The sequence below is a fragment of the Macaca thibetana genome, chromosome 3, assembly GCF_024542745.1.
Source record: "Macaca thibetana thibetana isolate TM-01 chromosome 3, ASM2454274v1, whole genome shotgun sequence".
NCBI classification, from domain to species: domain Eukaryota; kingdom Metazoa; phylum Chordata; class Mammalia; order Primates; family Cercopithecidae; genus Macaca; species Macaca thibetana.
This window is the reverse complement of record NC_065580.1, coordinates 145221907-145241060: the sequence shown is the minus strand read 5'-3', so window position 1 is coordinate 145241060 and position 19154 is coordinate 145221907. Positions and strand designations below refer to the sequence as shown.

The 19154-nt window shown below is 48.9% G+C and overlaps 1 protein-coding gene across 1 annotated transcript in view; it reads right to left on the bottom strand.

The window, feature by feature from the left end:
* The window catches only part of MMD2 (monocyte to macrophage differentiation associated 2), a 50835-nt gene that overhangs the window by 14349 nt on the left and 17332 nt on the right, over positions 1–19154 (bottom strand). The window contains exon 2 of the mRNA XM_050784161.1: positions 3392–3473. Coding sequence (XP_050640118.1) covers positions 3392–3473 — 82 coding nt within the window. The remainder of the gene's footprint in view (positions 1–3391; positions 3474–19154) is intronic.

Here is a 19154-nt window from a genome sequence, read left to right as displayed (position 1 = left end):
GTGGTCAGTGCCACTGAAGAATGGAATCATTTTATTTTACTTTAATGGATTCAAGTGTAAATTTCCTTCCTTCCTTCCTTCTTTGCTTCCTTCCTTCCTTCCTTTCCTCCCTCCTTCCTTTCCTTTCCTTCCTTCTTTTCATCCTTCCATCCTTCCTTCCTTCCTTCCTCCGTTCTTTCCTTCCTCTCCTTTCCCTTTTCCCCTTTTCTTTCCTTTCCTTTTTTCTTTTCTTTCTCTTTTCCTTTCCTCTTTCTCCTCCCTCCCTCCCTCTCTCCCTTCCTCCCTCCCTCCCTCCCTCCCTCCCTTACTTCCTTCCTTCCTCCCCCAGGCTAGAGTGCAATGGTACAATCACAGTTCACTGCAGCCTCAACATCCTGGGCTCAAGTGATCCTCCCACCTTGGCCTCCCAAGTAGCTGGGACTACAGGCACACACCACCATAACTGGCCAATTTTTACATTTTTTATAGAGATGGGGTCTGGCTATAATGCCCAGGCTGGTCTTGAACTCCTAACCTCAGGCGATCCTCCCACCTTGGCCTCCAAAGGACTGGGATTATAGGTGTGAGCCACCATTCCCAGCCTCAGGTGTCAATTTCAACAGCCACATGGGGCCAGTGGCTGCCAACCTGGACAGTGCAGGTCTAGATACTTGATTCAAATATCTCAAAGGGGTCCATGTAGGAAACGGTCAAAGACCACCACACCCCAGCCCCTCTCTGGGACACCACACAGAGAAGTATGATGCGCCACATGTCACACATCATCAGATGTCCTGACCTCATCTGCTTGGACTGCCCTGAAGGAAGAGCCCAGCCCTGAGCAGCACAGGCGCCCAGGTACCATTCAGTTTGTAAACAGGTTTAAATAGTGGATGGTGGCCGGGTGCGGTGGCTCACACCTGCAATCCCAGCACTTTGGGAGGCTGAGGAGGGTGGATCACGAGGTCAGGAGATCAAGACCAGCCTGGCCAATATGGTGAAACCCCGTCTCCACTAAAAAATACAAAAAATTAGCCAGGCATGGTGGCACGCGCCTGTAATCCCAGCTACTCAGGAGGCTGAGACAGGAGAATTGCTTGAACCCGGGAGGTGGAGATTGCAGTGAGCTGAGATCGTGCCACTGCACGCCAGCCTGGTGACAGAGCAAGACTCCATCTCAAAAAAAAATTTATTTTTAAGTAGTGGATGGTCCACCATGATTCACTGGAGAGAATGGAATCTCCAAATCCTCTGCCTTTATAGGTGCATGGCCTGGCCCTTCCCAGCCCCTCTACTCTGCTTTTCCCTACTCTCCCTCCTGCTCTGCCCCAAGTCACTATGCCTTGGCCTTCCTGGCCTTTGTCCAGTTGTCCCAACACTTTCCTGCCTCGGGGGCTCTGCACATGCTGTTCCCTTGTCCTCAACATGCTGTTCCCTTCACTCCCTGGGAGATTGGCTCCTAGTCATCCTTCAGCAGCTGGTTAATATCACTCTGGTAGGAGCACCTGCTCTGTCCTTTGACTGACGCAGGCCTCTCCTGTTGTCTATAGCACCTGGTGCCCTCTCTCCCTGGCAGCCCCCACATCTTATATGATAGACTTACTTAATCATTATTTCCCCCACACAACACGAGCTGCACAGGGTCACCAGTGCACGGTGGGCACCTAACAAATATATACTGAGGGAGGCAGGTAGGAAGGAAGGAATGCTGGAAGAGCCCTTTTGGGAAGAAGTGGGCAAGTCAGGGCCTGGTGCAGTGACTCACACCTGTAATGCCAGCACTTTGGGAGGCCAAGGTGGGTGGATCACTTGAGGTCAGGAGTTCGAGACCAGTCTAGCCAACATGACAAAACCCCGTCTCTACTTTAAAAAAAAAAAAAAAAAAAAAAGCCAGGCGTGGTGGCAGGTGCCTGTCTGCTAGTCAGGAGGCTGAGGCAGGAGAATCACTTAAACCCAGGAGGCAGAGGCTGCTCTGAGCCACGATCACGCCACTGCACTCCAGCTTGGGTGACAGAGAGAGACTCTGTCTCAAAAGAAATAAATAATTTTAAACATTTTTTAAAGAAAAGTAGGCAGTGAGAATTCAGCCCCAACAATGTGCATCCTCCAGGACTCACTGAAAAGCAATCTGTCTGCAAAATCAGCCCAGGTGAGTCCCAAAGGAAGGAGGTGTCCTGCTAGCTTCCCCGACATCCAGGCTGGGCGCCTGGATGTCGGGGCTGGATGGGGACAGGTCAACAGCAACGCACCAGAATGGGATGGCTCCTTAATAAGAGGCCATCAGCCACCTACATGTCCATCTGCACATGACAGACTGAACATCAACAGGGAAGATAGAAGCCTTGCTGTAGGCGATGGAATTATAACTTTAAAAAATCATTTCTGGCCAGGTGTGGTGGTTCATACCTGTAATTCCAGCACTTTGGGGGGCCAAGGCCAGGAGGATCACCTGAGGTCAGGAGTTCAAGACCAGCCTGGCCAACATGGTAAAACCCCACCTCTACTAAAAATACATAAACTAGCTAGGCATGGTGGCTTGTGCCTGTAATTCCAGCCACTCGGGAGGCTGAGGCAGGAGAACTGCTTCAACCCAGGAGGCAGAGGTTGCAGTGAGCCAAGATTGCACCACCACACTCCAGCCTGGGTGACAGAGTAAGACTCTGTCTTAAAAAAAAAGAAAAAAGAAAAACACAAAAAATTAGCCGGGTTTGGTGGCAGGTGCCTGTAGTCCCACCTACTCGGGAGGCTGAGGCAGGAGAATGGCATGAACCCGGGAGGTAGAGATTGCAGTGAGCCGAGATCATACCACTGCACTCCAGCCTGGGGGACAGAGTGAGACTCCGTCTCAAAAAAAAAAGAACTCAGTGTGGTCCTGGCACACACCAAGTTCAAATCAGCACCAGCCACTCCTTTCTATTACACCGGCAGCTCGTCGTGAAAGCCCTGGGCTCAGGCCAAACACACAATAGACCCCGGGGTCGAACAGGTCAAGGTGGGGGGTTTGAGAATTAATTCTCAAAGGTGGGGTTACAGGTGCCTGCCACCATGTCCAACTAATTTTTGCATTTTTAGTAGAGATGCGGTTTCACCATGTTGGCCATGCTGGTCTCAAACTCCTGACCTCAGGTGATCTGCCCGCCTCAGGCTCCCAAAGTACTGGGATTACAGGCGTGAGCCACCACGCCCGGCCCCATCAAAGGTTCTTAGAGCAAGACAGAGGCACGCCCAGCACTGCAGCCCAATTTACCCCAGTGGCCTTCCCTCGAGACGCACTCACTCTTCTGAGGGCCTGAGGGCCACAGAAGACACGAGGAATGGGCCACTTGGGACATACGTGAAGGAGTTGCCTTCCCCCACCCCCCTCCCTGGAAGTGTCCCCATCTCAGCCCTGAACCCCCAAAAGCCAACTCACAGCATGGGTGGCACAGTTGGCCGCATGTTCATACTCTGTGGGCTGGTACCTCTTGTGGGCAGGGACTCGGTGGTTCATGAACCTAGAAGGAGAGGGAGAGTTCCAGAGGGAGAATTCCAGGAAGCTCTGCTGGGGAAGAGGTGCCATCCGAATTCCCAGGAAGCCTGAAGACCTCACTTCCTACCGGTAGGAAAAGAAGAGCGCTCCTCCATTTTCCTATCCCCCCTCCTCTTCCCTCCCCTCCCTCACTCTTTCTGATCATTAAATGGTTTTGGGTTACCCAATATTTTGTGCCTAATCCCCAGTGTGGTGTTTGTTACAAAATTTTGCTAAATGCTAAATGTGGCATTCTCTTTGTTTACTTTTTTTTGAGACAGAGTCTCACTTTGTCAAAAGACTGGAGTGTAGTAGCATGATCTTGGCTCACTGCAACCTCTGCCTCCCGAGATCAAGCAATTCTCTTGCCTCAGCTTCCTGAGTAGCTGGGTGTGTGCCACCAAGCCCGGATAATTCTTGTATTTTTAGTAGAGATGGGGTTTCACCATGTTGGCTGGTCTCGAACTCCTGACCTCAGGTGATCCGCCCACCTCAGCCTCCCAACGTGCTGGGATTACAGGTGTGAGCCACCATGCCTGGCCTTTTTTTTTTTTTTTTTTTACAAAGGGTCTCACTCTGTCACTAAGGCTGGAGTGCAGTGGTGCAATCATGGCTCACTGCTGCCTCCACCTCCTGGGCTCAAGCGATCCTCCCGTCTCAGCCTCCTGAGATGCTGGGACTACAGGCACAATCTACCATGCCCGGCTACATTTTTTTTGTATTTTTTATAGAGACAGGGTTTCATCATGTTGCCCAGGCTGGTCTCGAACTCCTGGGCTCAAGCGATTCTCCCACCTTGGCTTTCCCAAAGTGCTGAGATTACAGGCGTGAGCCACTGCTTCTGGCCTCATTTCCTGTTTTTTATTTTCTCTAAGTACAACTTATGAACAATATAGCTCTGCAAGGGGTCAGCTCGAAGGATTTTTACAGATGCATAGACCCACACAACCACCATCCAGGAAGAGCTACGGCTCACTTCTCACCCCCAAGAAAGTGCCCAGTGCCCCCTCCCATGGGTACATTTTCCCCAGGGAAACCACCCTCTGCCGTTGTCATCTTGGATTTGTTTCCCCTGTTCTTGAACTTGCTCAATGAACTCATACAGAATATGCTGTTTTGTGTCTCGCTTCTTTTGCTTAATGTGATTTTTGTGAGATTCATCCACATTTTGGGGTACAGCAAGTGGTAGTTTTCATGGCTGTATCGTATTCCACTGGGTGAACAGACCACAAGTGACTTATCCAGCCCACTGCAGGGGGACACTCCTGTTTGGGGACATTATGGATAACTCGGCCCATGAACATTTTTATGCACATGTTTTGGTGAACACACGCACTTATTTCTGCTGGGCTCAGGTGAAATTGCTACATGACTTTATCATAAAAATAAACATTTCTGGCCAGGTGTGGTGACTCACGCCTGTAATCCCAGCACTTTAGGAGGCCAAGGTGGCCAAATCACTTTAGGCCAGGAGTTCGAGACCAGCTTCATTAACATGGTGAAACACCGTCTCTACTAAAAATACAAAAATTAGCTGGAAGTGGTGGCATGTGCCTATAATCCCAGATACTCGGGAGGCTGAGGCAGGAGAATCGCTTGAGGGAGGTGAGGGTTGCAGTGAGCTGAGATCATACCATTGCACTCCAACCTGGGCGACAGAGTAAGACTCCATTTCAAAAAAAAATGTTAGCCGGGCGTGGTGCCACAGGCCTGTAATCCCAGCTACTTGGGAGGCTGAGGCAGGAGAATCATTTGAACCTGGGAGACGGAAGTTGCAGTGAGCCGAGATCGTGCCACTGCATTCCAGCCTGGGTGACAGAGACAGAGTCTTTCTCAAAAAACAAAACAAACAAACAAAACAAAAATTTCTATGTTTTGTGTGTCTTTTTAGAATCTTCAGAGCGTTATCACCTCTGTTTAATCCTCACTGGAGCACCATGTGGAGCTATTGGCCATTTTACAGATGGAGAAGCTACAGGGCAGGGAGGTGAGGGAAGGAGATCACAGGGCGGGAAGGGGCTCAACCCAGCCCCGGTTGACTCCAATGTCTGGTTATGCCTTGACGCAAGTCTGTGCTGGGGGACTTAGGTCAGGATGGGAAGACAGACGAGGGTTGGCTGGAAAGGAAAGAGGCATCCAAGAGCTGGTGGTAAGGTCTGCACACACCTGGCCGTCAGACCAGCAGCCAGGACCACAGCAGCATGCATGTCTTTGGCCACAGAGGCTCGGAATCAGCTCACCTGAACGTTGCCAAGCAGCAGCCACCCAATGGGTTAAACTCCACTAAACACACCAAAAACCTTCCCCCCATGTCTGATGGTTACTTTGTAGACTGCCCCCCAAACAAACGAGTGTATGGTTCAGAACAAATGACTCCATGCAGTATATATGGGGCACTAAGCATTTATTGGGCACTTTCTGTATGCTGGTGTCACACCAGGAGGTCATGGAGCATTTATTCAGCATCTCCTGTGTGCTGGCTCCATGCTGTAAAGACCCTGGAACATTTGTTGAGCACCTTCTGTGTGCTGGCTCCATGCTAAGTATAGTTCATGGAGCATTTATTAAGCATCTTTTGTGTGCTGGCTCCATGCTAAATACAGCTCATGGAGCATTTGTTAAGCACCTCCTGTGTGCTGGATCCAGGTTAAGTACAGTTATGGAGCATTCATTGAGCACTTTCCGTATGCTGGCCTTATGCTAAGTACAGCTTATGGAGCACTTATTAAGCACCTTGTGTGTTGGCTCCATGCTAACTATAGTTCATGAAGCACTTAATAACCACCTTTGGTGTGCTGGCTCCATGCTAAGTATAGTTCATGAAGCATTTATTAAGTACCTTTTGTGTGCTGGCTCCATGCTAAGTGCAGCTCATGGAGCATTTATGAAGCACCTCCTGTGTGCTGGCTCCAGGCTAGTAAAGACCCTGGAACATTCGTTGAACACCTTCTGTGTGCTGGCTCCATGTTAAGTACAGTTCATGAAGCATTTATTAAGCATCTTTTGTGTGCTGGCTCCATGCTAAATACAGCTCATGGTGCATTTGTTAAGCACCTTCTGTATGCTGGATCCGTGTTAAGTACAGTTCATGAAGCATTTATTAAGCATCTTTTGTGTGCTGGCTCCATGCTAAATACAGCTCATGGTGCATTTGTTAAGCACCTTCTGTATGCTGGATCCAGGTTAAGTACAGTTATGGAGCATTCATTGAGCACCTTCTGTACGCTGGCCTCATGCTAAGTACAGCTCATGGAGCACTTATTAGGCATCTTCTGTGTGCTGACTCCATGCTAAGTATAGTTCATGAAGCATTTATTAAGCACCTTCTGTGTGCTGGCTGCATGATAAATGCAGCTCATGGAGCATTTATTAAGCACCTTCTGTGTGCTGGCTCCATGCTAAGTGTAGTTCATGAAGCATTTATTAAGCACCTTCTGTGTACTGGATCCATGCTAAGTACAGCTCATAGAGCATTTATTAAGCACCTTTGATGCGCTGGCTCCATGCTAAGTATAGTTCATGAAGCATTTATTAAGCACCTTCTGTGTGCTGGCTCCATGCTAGTACAGACCCTGGGGCATTGATTGAGCACCTTCTGTGTGCTAGCTCTATGCTAGCATAGTTCAGGGTTCATTTATGAAGCACATTGTGTATGCTGGCTTCATGTATGCTGGTGAGGGCAGGGCAGGAGTGAAAGCTGGGCAGGGAAGTCTGCCAGGCACTGACACTCTGATTTGCCCTGGGACACTTGGTGCCTGGGTGAATCCAAGGGTCCAATGGTCCAGGTGACTGCTGTCTGCCTGCATCCAGCTGGGACTCCATGGTCACGTGATTCCACAGTCAGTCAAGTGACTTCAACACCAGGGTCACACTGAGCCCATTCGACAGTTGAGAAAACTAAGACCCCTGGGGCCAGGCTTCTGCACCAAGCTAAAGAGACACCAACGTCCCATCTCCCATGGCCTCAGCACCCTTGCAGGGGCAGACTGAAAACTGGAATTATAGTCACAGAGAACATGGAGGACCCACCCTGGGGACCCCATTGAAGCCTCCCCAGGAGCCCAGAATATGCCACCCATCCACCCACCTTCCTCAAGGTGGGCCAGGAAGCTGCCTGTGGCCAAGACTGGCTTATGTTTGGTTTTTTCTTTTGTTTTGTTTTCTGTTTTTTTGAGATGGAGTCTCTTTTTCTTGAGATGGAGTCTTGGTCTGTTGCCCAGGTTGGAGTGCAATGGCACTGTCTCAGCTCACTGCAGCCTCTGCCTCCCGGGTTCAAGCGATTCTCCTGCCTCAGCCTCCCTAGTAGCTGGAACTACAGGCACATGCCACCACACTCGGCTAATTTTTGTATTTTTAGTAGAGACGGGGATTCACTATGTTGGCCAGGTTGGTCTCAAACTCCTGACCTCATGATCTGCCTGCCTCAGCCTCCCAAAGTGCTGGGATTACAGGCGTGAACAACTGCACCCCGCCAGGATTGGCTTATTAACTAATAAGTAATAACAACAAAAATAGTGATATGGGTTGAACCGTGTCCTCCCAGCATTTAAGTGTTGAAGCCCTAATTCCCAGTATTGAGAAGGGGACCTCATTTGGGAACAGGATTGGAGCAGATTTCATTAGTTAAGATGAGGCCAGGGTTGGGTGTGGTGGCTCACGCCTGTAATCCCAGCACTTTGGAAGGCCGAGGCAGGCAGATCATGAGGTCAGCAGATCGAGAGCATCCTGGCTAACACGGTGAAACCCCATCTCTATTAAAAATACAAAAACTTAGCCGGGCATGGTGGCGGGTGCCTGTAGTCCCAGCTACTTAGGAGGCTGAGGCAGGAGAATGGCATGAACCCGTGAGGCAGAGGTTGCAGTGAGCCGAGATTGCACCACTGCACTCCAACCTGGGCAACAGAGTGAGACTCAATCTCGGAAAAAAAAAAAAAAAATGAGGCCAGACTGCATTAGGGTGGGCCCCCATCCAATATGAGTAGGGTTCCCTAAGAAGACGAAACAGGCCGGCCATGGTGGCTCACACCTATAATCCCAGCACTTAGGGAAGCAGAGGCAGGTAGATCACCTGAGGTCAGGAGTTCAAGACCAGCCTGGCCAACATGGCAAAATCCCATCTCTACTAAAAAAAAAAAATACAAAAATTAGCGAGGCATACTGATGGGTAACTGTAATCCCAGCTACTCGGGAGGCTGAGGCAGGAGAATCACTTCAACCTGGGAGGCAGAGGTTGTGCTGAGCCAAGATCGTGCCACTGCACTCCAGCCTGGGCAACAAGAGAGAGACTCCATCTCCAAAAAAAAAGCCGAAAGAGACACAGAGAGGACAACGTCAAATGAAGACAGAGACACACGGGGAGGACAGCCATGTGATGTTGGAAGCAGAGATTATGGCAATGCGAAGAAATATCTGCTGTTGTAAGCCGCTGGTGTGTGATCACCTGTGATTTCAGCCCTCGGACACAAACAAGCATATCGTGCTTGTTTTATTCTTTATTTTTAATTATTTTTAAATGAGACTGAGTCTTGCTCTATCACCCAGGCTGGAGTGCAGTGGCACCATCTCGGTTGATTGCAAACTCTGCCTCCTGGGTTCAAGCGATTCTCCTGCCTCAGATCCTGAGTAGCTGGGATTACAGGCGCCTGCCACCACACCTGGCTATTTTTTGTATTTTTAGTAGAGATGGGATTTCACCATGTTGGCCAGGCTGTTCTCGAACTCCTGACCTCAAGTGATCCACCTGTCTCAGGTTCCTAAAGTGCTGGGATTACAGGCGTGAGCCACCACGCCCAGGCCTTTGCTGTTGGTTTTTGTTGTTGTTTTTTGAGAAAGGGTCTTGCTCTGTGGCCCCACTGTCATAGCTCACTGTAGCCTCGACCTCCTGGGCTCAAGCCCAGCCTCCCGAGTAGCTGGGATTACAGGCGCACACCATCACACCCGGCTAACTATTTTTTTTTTTTTTAATTTTTATTTTTGTAGAAGTGAAGTCTCACTATGCTTTCCAGGCTGGTCTCAAACTCCTGACCTCAGTTAATCCTCCCACCTCAGCCTCCCAAAGTATTGGGATTACAGGCATGAGCCACTGCACCTGGCCTCTTTACCTTTTTCTTTTGAAACAGAGTCTCACTCTGTCACCCAGGCTGGAGTGCAGTGGTGTGATCACAGCTCACTGCAAGCTTGAACTCCTGGGCTCTAGGGATCCTCCCTCCTCAGGTGCACTCCACCATGCCCAGCTAACATTTTTTAATTTTTGTAGAGATAGAGTCTCACTATGTTGCTCAGGCTGGTCACAAACTCCTAGGCTCAAGCAATCCTCCTGCCTCAGCCTCTTGAGTAACTGGGATTACAGGTGCATGCCACCACACCCAGCTAATTTTTAAATTTTTTGTAGAGACTGGGTCTTGCTCTGTTGTCCAGCCTGGTCTCAAACTCCTGACCTCAAACAATCGTCCTCCCTTGGCCTCCCAAAGTGCTGGGATTATAGGCATGAGCCACCATGCCAGGCCTCACAGTACTCATTTAGAGAGACTCTGCCCAAAAGCCCTCCAGGAGGCCGGGCCAATTTATGCTTCCCACCAACTGGGCAGGGAGTCCGGAGACCAGCTGTGAGGGTGCGGCTTGCACCGGCCTCCAAGGTGGGAAACCTATTTTCCTCCTGAGGTCTCCCCCTCTACCTGCCACCAGGTGCAGGTCTGCAGCCCTGGCTCCCCCTGCTCCTGTAACAAACACCAGGAAACCACCAAGGGTGCCAGCCACATGGGTCCCAGGGTGATGTCACGGTTGCCGTGGTGACCTGGGACGGACAGTTATTTATTTATTTCTGAGTTCCACAAGACTCTCCTTGTCTCTCAGTCACTGTGACCATTGAATGCTGGCAGAGAGGAGAGAGGGAGGCCCGGAGACAGGGCCGTGGGCAAACGACCAAGAAACAGCGTTCCCACCACCCTGAAGACCCGAGTACTTTCCCTTTAGCTCCTTGAAACCTCATTTCTTTCCTCCCTAAACCCCTAGTCGGGCATTTTAAGAAAAAGTGAATTCATATTTTCACTTCCATTCTAATTTACATAAAGTAAAATTTCCTCTTTTTTTGCTATAGTTTTGTGAGTTTTGACAAATGCGGAGAGTCCTATAACCACTACCGCCACCATCAAGATGAATAACAGATCCACCATCCCCCAGAATTCTCTCCTGCCCTCCTCTTTGCACTTGAAACCTCTGCCCAGCATCAGCCCAGCAGCCAAGACCCTGCCCCCTGTCCTCTGTGCTTTTTTTTGTTTTGTTTTGTTTTGTTTTGAGATGGAGTTTTGCTATCACCCAGGCTGAAGTGCAGTGGCACAATCTCAGCTCACTGCAGCCTCCACCTCTCAGGTTCAGGTGATTCTCCTGCCTCAGCCTCCTGAGTATGTGGGATTACAGGCATGTGCCACCACCCCTGTCTAATTTTTGTATTTTTAGTAGAAATGGGAGGGGTCTCCCCATGTTGGCCAGGCTGATCTTGAACTCCCAACCTCTGGTGATCCACCTGCCTCAGCCTCCCAAAGCACTGGGATTACTGGCGTGAGCCACTGGGCCTGGCCTCTGTGCTTTGCCTTTTCCAGAATGTCACATACGCAGAGTCACACAGTAGTTGTACAACTTTTTTTTTTTTTTTAATGTTTAAAGAGAATCTGTTGTATAAAGTCGAAAGTGCATTCTTAGGTGAAAAGAAACTGTACACTGAATGCCAAAGAGGGATTTACTTATCTTCTCTTAAAACGTATTGTGGTCAGGCGCAGTAGCTCACGCCTGTAATCCCAGCGCTTTGGGAGGCCAAGGCGAGAGGATCATTTGAGACCAGCTTTGGTAACATAGCAAGACCCGATCTCTACAAATATTAAAAAATGACCTCGGTGTGGTGGCATGTGCCTGTTGTGCCAACTGCTTGGGAGGCCGAGGCAAGAGGATCGCTTGAGCCCAGGAGGTCAAGGCTGCAGTGAGCCAAGATCATGCCACTGCACTCCAGCCTGGGTGACAGAGCATGATCGTCTCAAAATAAAACAAAATGTATTGAAGGTAAATTTGTTTTATACTAAAAGAAAATGGCTCCTCCTAAATGTAACGTTATCTTTCCTGGTAATTTTTCTCGATTCTCCCATCTCTGTTTTTGCTCCTGCATCCCCTTTGCAGTCTGGCTTTGTTGTTCAGCAGGGAGCATCTGAGATTCTTCTCTGGTATTGCACGTCCCTTCCTTTTTACTGCTGAGCAGTATTGCTTCTCATGGACAAACCAGAGTTTGTTCATCCATTCTCCAGTTGAGGGATAATAAATGCATTTTTTTTTTTTTTTAAGATAGGGTCTATCACCCTGGCTGGAGTGCAGTGGTGCCATCATAGCTCACTGCAGCCTCGCACTACGGGGTCCAATCATTCCTCCTGCCTCAGCCTCCCAAGTAGCTGAGACCACAGGTACACACCACCATGCCTGGTTAATTGTTAAATTTTTTGTAGAGATAGGCTCTTGATATGTTGCCCAGACTGGTCTCAAACTCCTGGACTCAAGTGATCCTCTGGCCTCAGCCTCTCAAAGTATTGGGATTACAGGCATGAGACACTGTGCCCAGCCACAATGCCTTTTTTTTTTTTTTTTTTTTTTTTTTTGAGACAGTCTCCTAGGCTGGAGTGCAGTGGCGCAATCTCAGCTCACTGCAACTTCTCCCTCCTGGGTTCAAGCAATTCTCCTCTTTCAGCCTCCCAGGTAGCTGGGATTACAGGCAACCGCCACCACGCCCAGCTATTTTTTGAATTTTGAGTACAGACGAGTTTTTGGCATGTTGGCCAGGCTGGTCTCAAACTCCTGACCTCAAGTGATCTGCCCACCTCGGCCTCCCAAAGTGCTGGGATTACAGGCATGAGCCACTATGCCCAGGCCACAATGCTTATATTTCTTTCACCACCACACCCGACTAATTTTTTTTTATTTTTAGCAGAGATGGGGTTTTGCCATGTTGCCAAGGCTGGTCTCAAACTGCTGGCCTCAAGCGATCCTCCTGCCTCTGATTCCCAAAGTGCTGGGATTACAGGTATGAGCCACTGGGACTGGTCTGGATGCATTTTTAACAAGTCAAATGGATAGATAAAATTAAGACTGTTAGAACAGAGCTGGCAGTCAGAGAGGCAGCCTTGACTGTGGGAAACTTGTCTTGAAAAAGCCAATGTTTCTAGCAGTCCGTGGCTGGTTAAACTAAAGGAGGGAAGTGGCCTTTTCTTCCTCCTCCCTGGAGAACAGAATCTTCATTTTGTAGCCAACCCTTACTGCTTAGCTGAGCACACGGCCATGGCTTGGTGGAGGACTCCCAAACCAAGCCAGGACCCAGAGCCAGATGCTGTCAGGAGACGAGGAGAGAATGATGAATTCTCACCCTGAACTTGAGTAGGTACAGGCTTTGGAGCTTGGCACTGTTGGGCAGAAAATGCCTGCATGGGCAGTTAACCGCTGTGTGAGCTAGGAAAAATTACTTAACGTCTCTGGGCTGCAGCTTCCGGGTATGTAAAAGGGAATGATATTACCTAGCCTGAAGGTGTCATAAAGAATATGGTTTAAGGCCGAGCACGGTGGCTCACGCCTGTGATTCCAGCACTCGGAAAGGCTGAGGCGGGCGGATAACCTAAGGTCAGGAGTTCAAAGCCAGCCTGGCCCACATGGTGAAACCCCGTCTCTACTAAAAATACAAAAATTAGCCAGGTGTGGTGGTGCATGCCTGTAACTCCAGGTCCTTGGGAGGCTGAGGCAGGAGAATCTCTTGAACCCGGGAGGCGGAGGTTGCACGGAGCTGACATCGCGCCACCATACTCCAGCCTGGGAGACAGAGCAAGACTCTGTCTCAAAAAAAGAAAAAAGAAAAAAAAAATTAGCTATACGTGGTGTTTGCATGACTATAGTTCCAGCTACTTGAGAGGGTGAGGTGGGAGGATCACATGAGCCAGGAGGTCGAGGCTGCAGTGAGCTATGATCGTGCCACTGCACTCCAGCCTGGGCCACAGAGTGAGACCCTGTCTCAAAAAATAATAATAAAATACTGACAACTGGGCTCCACACCCAGAGATTTCAGTTTATTCCATCTGGGGTAAAGCCTGGATACTGGCATGTTTAGAAGTTTATTTATTTATTTATTTTTATTAGCATTTAAAAAATGGGCAGAGACAGTGAGACCTCACTTCCACAAAAAAATCAAAAAATTAGTCGGACGTGGTGGCATGCGTCTATACTCCCAACTACTCAGGAGGCTGAGGTGGGAGGATCACTAGAGCGCAGAGAGGCTGAGGCTGCAGTGAGTCATGATTGAGCCACTGCACTCCAGCCTGAATAACAGAGCGAGACCCCGCCTCAAAAAAAAAAAAAAATCAAAAAAATTGTATATGTTAATGGTGCTATACCATGAGGCACTGTGGAATGGCTCCAATATTAATTTCTTGCTTTGGACCCTGTAGTTGAGTTACATAAGATCTTCCACTAGGGGAACTGGAGAAAGGATACTCAGGATCTTTCTACCATTTTTGCAACTACCTGTGCATTTATAATTATTTCAAAATAAAAAGTTTTTGGCCAGGCACGATGGCTCATGCCTGCAATCCCAGCACTTTGGGAGGCCGAAGCAAGCAGATCACCTGAGGTCAGGAGTTTGAGACCAGCCTGGTCAATATTGAGAAACCCCATCTCTACTAAAAATATAAAAACTAGCCAGGCTTGGTGGTGCGCACCTGTAATCCCAGCTACTCGGGAAGCTAAGGCAGGAAAATCACTTGAACCTGGGAGGCAGGGGTTGCCATGAGCTGAGATCGTGCCACTGCACTCCAGTCTGGGTGACAAGAATGAAACTCTGTCTCAAAAAAACAGGAAAAAAACATTTAAAGTGTAACCACATACAATGCCAAGATGCTCATCAAAATCAAATGAAAAAAATCAAGTAATAAAATTATATACACAACATGATTTCATTAGTGTAAAACACACACACACCCCAACATTTTAGAAACATAAATGCATAGAAATAGACTTGAAAGAAAACAGGGAGATCGGTGAGTTTGGGGGTGCTGGTCACAGAAGACTTTGCCCCCCTCCCTTATTTAATTTTTAGGATTGGGTGGGAGATAAAGAGTCTTTCATTTGACTTGTGTTGTTTGAATCTTTATAAGATTGTATTCACATTTTACTCATGTAACTACAACGAAAGTGTTATGTTTATTTCATTATTAATTTGTTTTGCAGAGATGGGGTTTCACTGTGTTGCACAGGCTGGTTGTGAACTCATGGGCTAAAGCAATCCTCCTGCCTCAGCCTTCCAAAGAGCTGGAATTGCAGGCATGGGCCATCACACCCAGCCTAAAAAATGCTAAAATTATACATGAAATGTTTGCCATAGAATATTTTACTTTATTTTATTTTTATTTTTATTGTTTTGAGACAAAGTCTCAGTCTGTTACCCAGGCTGGAGTGCAACGGCACGATCTCAGCTCACTGCAACTTCTGCCTCCCAGGTTCAAGCAATTCTCCTCCCTCAGCCTCCCAAGTAGCTGGGATAACAGGTGCTTACTATAACACCCAGCTAATTTTTTATATTTTTAGTAGAAACGGGGTTTCACCGTGTTGGTCAGGATGGTCTCAAACTCCTGACCTCAAGTGATCCACCCGCCTCGGCCTCCCAAAGTGCTGGAATTACAGGCATGAACCACCATGCCCAGCCCACATAGTCTTTAAAGGGTGTCTTAATCCATCTTCTGCTGGAATACCTGAGACTGGGTAATGTATAAAGAAACTATTATAGGCCGGGCGTGGTGGCTCATGCCTGTAATCCAGCACTTTGGGAGGCTGAGGCGGGTGGATCACCTGAAGTCAGGGGTTCAAGACCAGACTGGCCAACATGGCGAAATCCCGTCTCTACTAAAAATAAAAAAATTAGCCAGGCACAGTGGTGTGCACCTGTAATCTCAGCTACTTGAGAGGCTGAGGCAGGAGAATCACTTGAACCTGGGAGGTGGAGGTTGCAGTGAGCTGAGATCGCACTGCTGCGCTCTAGCTGGGCAACAGAGAGAGAAGAAAGAAAGAAAAAGAAAAAGGAAGAAAAGAAAGAAAAGGAAGGAAGGAAGGAAGAAGGAAGGAAGGAAGGAAGGAAGGAAGGAAGGAAGGAAGGAAGGAAGGAAGGAAGGAAGGAAGGAAGGAAGGAAGGATATTATAAATTATAAATTACTTTTTGCTGTTTTGTTTTTTAGAGAAAATAATGACAGGTTCTCACCCTGTCATGCACGTTGAAATGCACTGGCACAATCATAGCTTGTTGCAGGCTCCAATTCCTGGGTTCAAGCGATGTTCCTGCCTCTGCCTCCCAAGTAACTGGGACTATAGGCATGCACCACCACACCCAGCTAATTTTTAACTTTACTTTGTAGAGACAGGATCTCGCCATGTTGCCAGGCTGGTCTTGAACTCCTGGGCTCAAGTGATCCCACCCCGCCTCAACCTCTCGAGGAGCTAGGACTACAGGTGTGCACCACTACATCCAGCTAATTTTTAAACATTGTTTTGTAGAGATGGGGTCTCACTATTGTTGCCCAGGCTGGTCTCAAACTCCTGGCCTCAAGCAGTCCTCCTCCTTTGGCCTCCCAAAGCACTGAGATTACAGGCATGAGCCACATCACCTGATCCTAAGAAAACAATTTAATTTATTTTTCTTTTCTTTTTTCTTTTTCTTTTTTTTTTTTTTTTTTTTTTTTTTTTTTTTTTTTTTTTTTTTTTTTTGAGATAGAGTTTTGCTCTTGTCTCCCAGGCTGGAGTGCAGTGGCGTGATCTCAGCTCACTGCAACCTCCACCTCCCTGTTCAAGAGATTCTCCTGCCTCAGCCCCCCCACCCCCCATAGTTGGGATTACAGGTGCCCACCACTATTCCCGGCTAACTTCTGTATTTTTAGTAGAGACGGGATTTTGCCATGTTGGTCAGGCTGGTCTCAAACTCCTGACCTCATGATCCACTCGCCTCAGCCTCCCAAAGTGCTGGGATTACAGGCATGAGCCACCATGCCTGGCCCAACAATTTAATTTCTTACAGCTCTTTAGGCTGGGAAATCCAGGGTCTAGGGACTGTGTCTGGGGGGGGGTCTTCTTGCTGCTGAGGATGCTGTAGAATCCTGAGGCAGTGTGGGGCATCCCATGGTGAGGGGCCTGTATATGCTAACTCAAGTCTGTTTTTCTCCTCTTCTAAAGCCACTAATGCCTCACCCTCATGACCGCAGCTAATCCTAATCACCTCCCAAAGGTCCCACCCCTCAAATACCGCAAACTTCCCACCCTCTTAATACTGTTACAATGGGGATTAAGTTTCAGAATGAGTTTTTGAAGAGACAAACATTTGAAACACAGCAAGGGGCAGGGCCAGGACTTGGAAAGGCAGAAGGTATGAAAGAAAGCTGGCTGTAGCAGAGGAGAGACTGGGGGAAACGGGCATGAGAAATGTTATTTTATTTATATTTCTGTGTTACTTGACCAGCTACAATGTTCGTATACTACCTCAGTGATCTTTTTAAAATCTAATCAAATAAAAAACATTTTAAATAAAGTCAAGTTTTGAAATCAACACTCAAGGCCAGATGACATCAAACAAGTTGCATCAAAGCTGGGGAGGGATGGCTGGGCTCGATGGCTCACGCCCATAATCCCAGCACTTAGGGAGGCTGAGGCTTGAGGCCAGGAGTTCAAGACCAGCCTGGGCAACATATCAAGACCCTTTCTCTACAAAAAAATTTAAAAATTAGCCAGGCGTGGTGGTGTGTACCTGTGGTCTCAACTGCCCAGGAGGCTGAGGCAGGAGGATAGCTTGAACCCAGGAATTTGAGGCTACAGTGAGCTGTACTCGTGTCACTGCACTCCAGCCTGGGTGACAGAGAGAGACCTTGTCTCAGAAAAAAAAAAAAGTCCTGGAAACTACCCAAATGCCACCCATGGTAGAATTAGCATGGAAATATTCACACAATGGAACACTAGATAGTAATGAGAATGAATGAATTACAGCTTTCAGAAGAAATAAGGACACTCTGCAGACTGGAGACAAATGTTAAATGGCGGTGCATACACTTCCAATCTCTCTTTTTCTTTCTTTCTTTCTTTCTTTCTCTGTCTCTCTCTTTCTCTCTCTCTCTTTCTTTCTTTCTTTCTTTTCTTTGAGATGGAGTCTTGCTCTGTTGCCCAGGCTGGAGTGCAGTGGCACAATCTCTGCTCACTGCAACCTCTGCCTCCCAGGTTCAAGCAATCTCCTGCCTCAGCCTCCTGAGTAGCTAGGACTACAGGTGCACAGAACCAACAGGCTAATTTTTTTTGCATTTTTACTAGAGATGGGGTTTCACCATGTTGGCCAGGCTGATCTCCAACTCCTGACCTCAAGCAATCCATCCACCTTGGCCTCCCAAAATGTTGGGATTACAGGCATGAGCCACCACACCTGGCCCAATCTATTTCTATAAACTTCAAGAACAGGCAGGCAGGTTTGATGAAGGTCTGATGAAGCCAGGAGAGTGGCTGCCTTTGATGGTAGTGAGGACTGACTAACGGGGTGTGAAGGGGTTCCCAGGGCCTGGCATGTTGAGCATCCTGACCTGGGTGCAGGGTCTGGCAGGCCCCAGTACCCCAGGCTCCCTCCTCCACAGTCTGGCAGGAGCCAGGCCCAGTCTCAGAGCTCAGCTTCTGCAATTCCTCCCTCTCTTTCTGGCCTGACCCAGCTGGGGTCTACCGCCCCCAGAGAGAAGCCTGACCCCTTTCATGAATGAGCCCAGGCCCGGGACCGCGGCTGCAGCCACCCCTGGCAGGCTGGGCTGGTGCCTGTCGGTGGCGACCCTGAGTCCCTTGGACAGAGGACTAGAGAGATTTGCCCAGGCTCCTACACAAAGGGGGTTCTGTCCGTCTGTCCCACAGAGGCAAAGGACCGCACAGGGCCAAGCTGGCCCCGGCTGTGCTAAGCCTCTCTCCCCCTCTCTGCTTGGCCCTGGCCGCTTCTTTGTGTCCATTCATGAATTCAAGGCTCCTCCTGAAAGGCCGGCAGTATCTTGGCTCAGTCTTTGGGAAACAGTCCTTGGACCGGTGCCACCTGGGAATGGTCATGAAATGAAATCCTGGGGCAGACAGTGATGGGAACAGGAAGGGGAATCTGAGCAAGGGATGGAAGGGGCCCGAGCTTGCATCTCGTGCCAGAGGCGGGGGACTCTGGCATGACCTGCAGGAGAGAGCATTCAGGTGCACTGTGGTGGCATCCCATGTGAACGGCCCCCTGGGCCTGGGGGTACTGACCCGACAGATCTGAGACTAGCTCCCAGCCTTGGCACCCACCCTGTGGCTAGCCAGGAAATCTCTTCCCCTGTGGGATAAGAAGGGTCCGTATCTCCAAAGCCAGAACCATCTCCCAGCCTCAGGAGGCTCCCAGATACTATCAGGTGAGAAGGGGCCATGGTCATTACTGGTTGCTCTGAGTGGGGTTAGAAGGAGAGGTCGCCCCAACAAAGATAGGGGCCCCTTTGCCACCTGTTCGTCCTCAGCTAGCTCCTGGGTCGGCCTCTGTGAACAGGCCACAGACACCATCCCTCACCATCAAGCCCTCCTTCCACCTCCCCTAGGGGCTCTCACCCACCAATCATCTTCCAGAGATTCCTGT